The 8,884-nt window shown below is 59.9% G+C and overlaps 1 protein-coding gene across 2 annotated transcripts; it reads left to right on the top strand.

The window, feature by feature from the left end:
- Positions 1 to 2,469: 2,469 nt before the first annotated feature.
- On the top strand, positions 2,470 to 7,570 carry C2CD4D (C2 calcium dependent domain containing 4D). Of its 2 annotated transcripts, none has more exons than XM_034756939.1 (2): positions 2,470 to 4,530; positions 6,274 to 7,570. In XM_034756939.1, exon 2 carries the CDS (start codon positions 6,384 to 6,386, stop codon positions 7,530 to 7,532), a length of 1,149 nt encoding a protein of 382 aa, XP_034612830.1. In that variant the 5' UTR covers positions 2,470 to 4,530; positions 6,274 to 6,383; the 3' UTR covers positions 7,533 to 7,570. The 2 variants fall into 2 exon arrangements, with proteins under 2 accessions (XP_034612830.1, XP_034612829.1); XM_034756938.1 differs by having other exon boundaries at positions 2,470 to 4,663.
- Positions 7,571 to 8,884: the final 1,314 nt, after the last annotated feature.

The following is an 8,884-nucleotide window of genomic DNA, read 5'->3' as shown; positions in this document are numbered from 1 at the left end:
TCCAGACTACCAGCATGGGGGTGTGTTGAAAGGGCCACTGTTAGGGCAGTGAAGCCGGGTCAAGGCACATTGTAACTATCAAGTTCAGCTGCTGCAAAGAGAAGCCTACGACGTTCCCTGCTGCCGTTAAAGGCTCAGAGGATGTCGCCTCCAGGTGAGCCCGTGAGCTGGTTGGCAGCTGGAAAGCAGATGCCAATTGCTTGGCAAAGAGAGCAGAGAAGCCATGCCCAATCGTTGCTTCCTGCGATGGCCTCACACCGGCGGTGGATCTGGTCCGGTTTTGTCCACCAAGCACTCGGTGTGTTGGGTTTCACCTGCTGCGTTCCTCTTACTCATCGGCGGGAACCCGTTAACGTGTCCCAGTTGGCACTGCCTCAGAATATCGTTTGGGGCAGCGGCCGAGCAGACCCCCATTGTACGGAGCTGGTATGATGCCACTTGATGCTGCTGCCATCTCTCGCAGTGGACAAAAGTGCCCACGCAATATCTGCGCTGAGCAGCTCCTCGGCTTGACTTCGATGCCCGCCAAGCCCCAGGGCCTGTGTGTGTGTTTATGGAAATGACATGGACATCGGCCTACAGCATAGCTCGAAGCACAGAACGTGCCTCTTCCATCCCAGCTCTTCCAAGGACCTTGGCTGTTACCCGGAAAACTCCAGGGCCTGCTGGGAGGAAGACATTTTCCTCTGGTCTCCCTTGCACCCTGCATTGGTAGGACGTAGCATAAGAATATAAGAATGGCCCTACTGGGTCAGACCAATGGTCCACCTAGTCCAGTATCCTGTCTTCCAACAGTGGCCAATGCCAGGTGCCCCAGAGGGAGTGAACAGAACATCAAGTGATCCATCCCCTGTTGCCCATTCCCAGCTTCTGGCAAACAGAGCTAGGGACACCATCCCTGCCCATCCTGGCTAATAGCCATTGAAGGACTTCTCCTCCATGAACTTACCTAGTTTTTTATTTAACCCTGTTATAGTCTTGGCCTTCACAACATCCTCTGGCAAGGAGTTCCACAGGTTGACTGCATGTTGTGTGAAGAAATACTTCCTTTTGTTCGTTTCAAACATGCTGCCTATTAATTTCATTTCATGACCCCTAGTTCTTGTGTTCTGAGAAGGAGTAAATAACACTTCCTTATTTACTTTCTCCACACCAGTCATGATTTTATAGACCTCTATCATATCCCCCCTTAGCCGTCTCTTTTCCAAGCTGAAAAGTCCCAGTCTTATTCATCTCTTCTCATACGGAGGCTGTTGCACTCCCCTAATCATGTATGCTGCTCTTTTCTGAACCTTTCTAGATCTTTTTTGAGATGGGGCGACCACATCTGCACGCTGTGTTCAAGATGTGGGCGTACCATGGATTTATAGAGAGACAATATGATATTTTCTGTCTTATTATCTCAGTGATGTCTGCAGAACAGTGGGGGCTCGGAGGGGAGGGAGATGCGAGATGAACTATTTTGTTTCTATTCTGTGGAGGTTCTTATACCGCACTCATCACCGCAGTATCTGAGCGAGCAGCGTGACTAATATCTGTCTCGTGTGGCTTGGTTGCTCATCCTCTCCCCCGCGGGAGACGTGTGTGCAGTGAAGTGTCTGGTTTTGGTAGCACACACGTGGCTCTGTGGTAGGGAAGGCAGGTCAGAGAATTGTCCCTTGCCCTTGGACGGGCCTTAGTTCCTGGGGGAGTCGTTCCACAATCTGTGATTGGCCCCCGGAGAAAGTTCTGCTCCCACTCAGACGAGTACGTCATCTGTACGGCACCCCGTGTGTCAGGGGAGAGACATTGCCCACGATCTTCGTCCTGCGGAGTCAGGCTCGGTCACCCTCCCTGGCCGCAGGCCGTGGAGCGCCTTGTAGAGGAGGAGCGAGACCTTGCCTTGGCTTTAGTAGTCGGTGGGGAGCCGGTGCAGCAAGCGGAGGACAGGTGCGATGAGCTTGCCACAACCTGTGTTGCTGAGGAGACGCGTGGCAACGCGCCGAGCGAGGAGCAGTTTCCAGGCTGCTGACGTCTTTGTGCCCAGGTCTGCCACGTTGCTGCAGCAAAGCCGAGAGATGACCGTGCTCACTCCCTTCCACCCCAGGCCAAGATTTTGACAAGGAAGCTTGGGAGTGGGGGAGGGCCTCCATTTCTGAGTCCAGATTCTGAGAGGGTGTCTGCAAAGGAAGTTACAGAGTCAGAGTCTAAAATCGGCAGGGACCACCCCAACATTGCGTCTGACCTGCGCATTACGGGCCACCAAACCCCACCTCATCACCCTGGTATGGAGCCCAGCACCCTGGATTAGATGCAAGCCTCGCAGCTCTCCGGAGACTAAGCACATGTGGGCTGCAGGAGGCAGAGCCCGAGGTCCCTGCCATGGCAGGGGGTGATGCGGTGAGATATGCCCTGTGACCTGTACCACATGCTGGCAGGGAAGGTGAATTCCCCCCCCCCCTCCCCCATGCCTGGTCCTTGCCAATCAGACCCCGGGGGGAAATTCTGAAAGTGTCGGTCCATATGAGATGCTTAACAAGTTCATCTAAGGCCAGCCGGGACCGTCATGATCAGCTGTTCTCACCTCCTGCCTGGCCTAGGCCCAAGTTTCCTGCTCCAAACCCGGGACTTCTGGTTGAGCCAGAAGCCGATCGTTCAGAAGCCATCCCACCTTGCTCTACCGGCTCCCACCGGTTAGTGCCCCTCCCTCTGTCAACACTGGACTGCCTGAAAATCTCCTTTCTTTGTCAGCCTCTTGCAATGTTGGGCCAACTTCAGGCCCACCCTAAGCAGGCCGGTCTACGGTTTTTATACAGCCCACATCACATTCCTGTCGGAGCACCTCCCAGTCTTTAATGTAGTTATTTTCATAGAAAATAAAGCAGGGCAGTGCTCCTAGCCTCATGGGACACATGGGGAAACTGAGGCACAGAGCGACTCCGGGATTTGCCTTGGGTCATGCCGGGAGTCTGTGGCAGAGCGGGGAATTGAACCTAGGTTTCCCACAAGGCAGGTGAGCCCCCTAAGCTCTCGTAACCTTCCCGTGCTGGCTAGTTCAGCCAAGAATCTCAGGGCAGGTGCTGCTAGGATCTACCAAAAGGCACAAAGGTTCTGTGCATGTCCCAAAAGCAGCAGTGAAATCCAGCCACAAAAGCCTCTTTGTCCTGTGTTATTGGACGTGACCCAGCGCAACCTGGGGCAGCACGAGGGGAACAGAGCCCGAAGAAGGAGCGGCATCAAATTAGTCAAAGCCTGTCAAGCGTTCGCTAAGGGGAGGGAGGGAAGATGCAAAGTCCTAGGGATTTCCTGGCGCTGCAGGGGCTGGTGAGATGGGCCTGGACCAGGGAAGGGCTAGCACGGGCAATGGAAGGGCAAGCGGCCCCTTGGGACGGCTCTTAGGGGAGGTCGGTCGTCACGGCCCATTCAGCTGCCAACGGACACGATCGCAACGGAGGTTTTCCGACAGCAACTTGTTTCCCTGAGCAGCCGCCGGCCGGCAGAGACTTCCCCTCGCTGCCAGCCGGGGCCGGATTCAAACCCAGCTCGGCACAGTGTCTCGTTCCTAAGCCAACAAGTTCTGCCAAGGAGCTGCACCGGCCTGCGGCGCACTATTGTTTGGCCAGCGCCGCCCTCGGCGAGGCAGGACGCGGCTCCCTTTGGTGCGGAGCCAGAAGGAGCAGTGGGGTCAGCCTCAGGTAAACAGAGAACCTGATCTTTGCTCCTTCCCCAGAGCATTATCCTATTAGTGCAACTAACCACTGCCAGCTGGGATTCAACCCAGGGCCTCCTCAGTGAAATACAGGCTTCCCCCAGTTGAGCTATGTAGAGATTACAGGGATTTAGGCTATTATGTTTGGGGGGGAGCGGGAGATATTCACTAACATCACAAGCTGGGACAAGCGAATCAATCAGCATGCGGCTATAGTAGGCTCTTATCCTCTAGGTGAGCGTGACATAACTGAGCCGTGCGCTCCATTCATAAGGGCTGTGGAGCGGATTCCTCTTGCCCTGCGGGGAGGGTCAGGAACGCCGCCTTGTCCGGTGGCCTCCACCTTGCCAGAGAAGCGTCATTTCAGGGATCGGAGTCGGGAGATTTGAACCCAGCGCCGTGGCAAGCACAGCAAGCGACTCCAGCGTGGGGAAGAAAACGCCCTTTGTACCGCTCCTCCCAGCCACGTTGCCTGAGACACCCTCCCCTGGTGACCCAGGAGAAACAAACTCGATAAAGTGCCCAGCCACGCACTGGAAACAAAGGCATCTCGCCGGCCGCGAGTGGCGTCTGTGCTGAGCCGGCCTGCTTCCTTCCTTCCTCGATCCATCCGTGGTCAGAAATATCCATCGCTGGGGTGGCGCTTGCTCTTTATGACGGAGCCCCCTGCTGGGAAGTGAATCTGCGAGCACTGGGCTCCCTGTCTCCCTGCCCAGCAGCCGGCTGACTCAGAGTGTGACGCTGGGAGCCGAGCGCTATAAACCCCGTGGCAAAGGCTGGCGGGTCCCAGCTGCTCTGGCAGAGCAGAGAGAGCGTGAAGCCGAGGCGAGCGCTGAAGGCAGGTAAGGACGGGGGCTGTTGTTCTGGGCCAAGCCTTGGTCCCACTTGGAAGAGGGAGCTGTTTACGCCGGAGATCTTTTCCAGCTTGGCTTCTATGAAAACCGGCCAGGATGCAGCGAGGGGCTTTGATGGCAGGTAATTCAAGCAGGAGAGATGGGGGTCGGGGGTGCAGTTTCTAAGCATGGCAGATGTTTTTTTGCCCTAGTGACATGTTGGCTGATTACCCTTTGGCGAGGCAGCGTTGGCAGCTCCCCCAGCCCAGGTGTCTGGGGGAGACACGCGGGCCGTTCGGAGCAGAGCAGGGCTCAGTAGGGCAGAGGATGGAGGGCTTTCCCTGTGGGTTTGGGTTGGGTAGGGTGACCAGACAGCAAGTGTGAAAAATCAGGACAGGGGGTGGAGGGTAATAGGAGCCTATATAAGGAAAAAACCCTCAAAATTGGGACTGTCCCTATAAAAGTGGGACATCTGGTCACCCTAGTGTTGGGAAATGCAAATCGGGGCCCGCTGGCTCTGCAGATGTGACCCCCTGGCTCTGCAGATGTGGGTGTGGGGGGGGGGAGCAGGATGTGGGGTTTAAGGGCTTTTAAAAATCTCTCATTGCTACTGACAAAAATGACTCCAGTATTTTAAAATATCGGCGCTGCTGATTAAAGCAGAGAGGGGCTGGGAGTTAGGACGCCTGGCTTCTAGTCCTAGCTCTAGGAGGAGAATGGGGCTAGCAGATTAGAGCTGGTGGTGCTGGGAGTCAGGACTCCTGGGTTCTATCCCCTGCTCTCAGACAAGAGTGGGGTGCAGTGGGGTGGAAAGGGAGCCAAGACTCCTGAGATACGGAGGCAGAGCTGTCTAGTACCTACAGTCCTGCAAACCTAGGTTCTAGTCCCACTGGGTCACCTTGTGAGAATCCCCGCTCCTCTCTGCCTCAGTTATCTCATCTGTGAAATGGGCCCAATGATATATGTGTGGTTTGAGACCCTCCAACCCAAGGGTTAGACAAGTGCAATGTGTTGGCTGGTCCTTCTTTGCCACTTGAGCGATGGGGCAGATTCTTCCATCCCACCCGAACTCTGAGCCTCTCTGGCTATTGAAACACGAGGCTGCGTATCAGGGCCCTAGCGCTTCGCTCCACTGCCCAGGCCCCCAGCACGGCTCCGCCCTGCCCCGGGAGATTACTGCCAGCCCAGGGGCTCTGGAATCTAAGCAGCTGGATGGGTTTCTAGCAGAGGAAAACACCCGTTCGCGAGGGGCCACGGGAGCTGTTTGCTGGGCCCAAGGATGCTTCTGCTCTGCCATGAAACGGCGCCTGGCTCCTGTCTCCAGCTGCGCTGTGTGAGCGCCACCCTTTGGGCCAGGGCATCATCTGCCCCCTTCCCCCCAGCTCCTTGCGCGCAGGGCAGGAGGGCCCAGCTGCCCTCGGGCGTGAGCCGTGCTCTGGCGGTAGTGGGTCCCAGGAGCGTTTGCCTCAAGGGGGCTGGGTTTGAGGGGGCTGCTGGCTGGCGGGTAGCTCCCGGGAGGTGAGGTGAGTCCGTCCATAGGATGAGCACCTCTGCTAGCGTTTGCCTTGGCAAAGGCTCCAGGGCTGTAATGCGCAATAGAGCCCAGCCCCTGCCCCCAACTGCTCTGAGTCCTTCCTCCCCCCCCCCCCAGCTCCACTTCAGAAGCAGCTCTCTAGCGTGAGGAGAGGACGATGGCGATCCGGCCCCTTCCACCCTCCAAGGCTTTAACTTGCTGCTTCTGGTTCTTCCTAGGAGGCGTTTGACTCCAGGCGCTGGGGTTCCTCGGGAGGGGGCAGCTGCCCAGTGACCTGCTCCCCGCCGGCTGACTCTCTGCCCGGGCCTCAGCCCCCGACTCCACCGAGATGTTTCTCTCCAGACAGAGGGCCACGAACAGGAAGCCGGGCCCGCTGCCCACCTGCCCCAACGTCCTCACCCCTGACCGGATCCCCAAGTTTTTCATTCCCCCCAAACTCTCCACCCTGTATGGTAGAGCCCCGGGCGGGAGCCCTGGTTCCCAGCAGAGCCCCCAAGGGACCGGGAGCCCAGAGACACACAGGACCCTGATCAGAGCCGCCGATCAGTGTGTTATCCACGCACAGAGCCTGCACCAGGACCCCGCGGCCAGGGCAGAGGGTGAGGCCGGCCAGCAGCTCCCCACTGCCTGCTCCATGCCCCACCTCGTCAGCCCAGGGGGCTTCCCCCTCCTGCCCGAGAGCCCCCACACGCGCCGAAGGGAATCCCTCTTTCACACCACGTGCCCACCCCACCGCATCTCCCTTGACCTCTCCCCAGAGCCCAGCGCCAGGCTCCTGCCCCCAGAGCTGCGGCCCTGGCGGCCCATCTCCGAGCCCGGCGCCTTGGACAGCGACACGGCCTCCTCTGCAGGTTCCTCGCCCTTCGGCTCTCCGGTGCTGGGGCACTCGCTGGCCTGCCAGGCCCACCGGGGCCGGCCCCTCTGCAGCCGCGCCCCGGCGGCAGGCCGGGCCAGCTCGCTGTCTGCCGAGGAAGCCAGCTCTACGGACGACAGCCCCAGCGTCCCGCGCCGACAGGCCGAGCCCAGCTGGGGGGCAGGGGCCAGGTTGGCCCCCCCACCCTTCTACCCCTTGGACTTCATCTGCCGCCCTGCGCGGGTGGCCCAGGAGAACACGGTGGCGCTGAGCCGAGGCGGGTGCCTGCGCCTCTCCTCCGAGTACGTCCCGGCCAGCAGGCGCCTGCTCGTCCGGCTGGTCAGCGCCGAGGGGCTCTACCCGCGGCCCTGCGACCCCCGGCGCGTCGGCTGCTGCGTGGCCCTGCAGCTGCGCCCGGGCAAGGCGCAGAAGCAGCGCAGCGCCGTGGTCAAGAGGAGCTGGAGCCCCATCTTCAATGAGGACTTCTTCTTCGAGGGCCTGGCGCCCCACGAGCTGCCCAGCCGCCGCCTCCGGCTCAAGGCGCTCAACAAGGGCTGCGGCGTGAGGTGGGACACCGTGCTGGGCGAGACCGAGGTCCCGCTGCCTGCCCTGCTGCCCCCCTAGGGCCCAGTGGTGCTTGCTCCCAGCAGGGGCCTGGGAGGAGGGAGAATCAGAGAGCCAAGGTTTGGGGGGCTGGAGGGCAGGCAGCGGGACCTCGGTAGTAGACCTATGGCTACTACCCAGCAGCCCACCCGTCCCTCCTCTCTGCCCCGCCCAAAAATGACTGGGCTGCCCCAGCCCCGGATGGACGAGGGCTCGATGTCCCCATGCCCCTGGCCCACCAGGTGTGGGGGCACTCGGCAGGGCTGAGCGCTGGCCCCCAGGCTCTCTGTGCAGGGGGCGCTGGCTGCCTGGCGCCCAGCGAACTGTTTATTTTTTGATAATAAAAAGGAGCCTGTACTGCATGGGATCCCGGCCGTGGCTGCGTGTGGGGGGAGGAGGGGGGAGCCGGCTGCAGCAGAGAGAGGGCCAGGGCTTCATGGAGAGAGTGTGTGGCGTGAGCTACCCTTTGCCCAGCCCCTTATCCCCTCCCCTTCCCTGACTCCAGCAGTTTCGCTCCACCTGGCAATGAGGGGGAGGTGTCTCGCTCTGCCCGCAACATGCACCACCTCTGGATCCGGTTCCTGCTGCAGGGAGGGGGGTGGAAGGGGAGAAGAGACATGACAGCTGAGTTTGCAAATAGAAGAAGAGAAAGCTGCCAGCCAGCCAGCCGCCCCCTCCTGCCCCGGGGCTCTGAGCTGGGGGAGAGCACAGCCACCCCGGCAGGAGGCCCCTACTGCTCGCACTATAGGTGGAACTCTAGCAACAGCTCACAGTAGTAGGTTCTTACCCTCTTCTGTGAATCAGCCACACGAGGGCGACACGACCCACATCGCAGTGCCACAAGGGTGGAAAGCAACAGCCTCCTCCCCCCTCGCGTGGCTGAGCGGGACAAGGGAAGAAAAAGGCCGACAGGCTGCAGGGAAGAGGCGGCCGCAGGATGATGTCACGTCTATGACCCCCCCTCGCCCCCGCGGGACATCAGTGTGCCCTACCCCCGCTCGCTGGGCCCAAAGGGAACGCTGTGCCTGGGGGGCGCATGTGCACCCCAATGGGCCCGGCTGGCATGAAAGGGCCAGCCCCCCTCACCCTTGCATGGGGCCTGAGCGAGGTAAATGGAAGGGCTCCAGCAGGCTTTGGCTCAGGCACCGAGGGGCCTGTGCCAGAGCTGGGGTGGGCCAGGGACCCCCCACCCCTCACTGGCTCAGGGCTCCCTGGGGTGCTGGCATGGGCACTGTGGCATGGATGGGAAACCATCCAGCTCCGTGGCAGGCACAGACCCTTGAGGACATGGACAGGAAACCCACTGGTGGCCATTCTGGGGGAGCCCCACAGCAGTCCCTGCCCTGTGGCCAGTTCCTCACAGGGGAGGGGGG

The sequence above is a fragment of the Trachemys scripta genome, chromosome 24 (genome assembly GCF_013100865.1).
Source record: "Trachemys scripta elegans isolate TJP31775 chromosome 24, CAS_Tse_1.0, whole genome shotgun sequence".
NCBI lineage: Eukaryota > Metazoa > Chordata > Testudines > Emydidae > Trachemys > Trachemys scripta.
This window is presented reverse-complemented; position numbering and strand designations above follow the sequence as displayed.

What these genes read in the sequence shown, in the direction of transcription:
- C2CD4D (XM_034756939.1), top strand. Translation starts at nt 6,384, where the DNA reads ATGTTTCTCTCCAGACAGAGGGCCACGAACAGGAAGCCGGGCCCGCTG.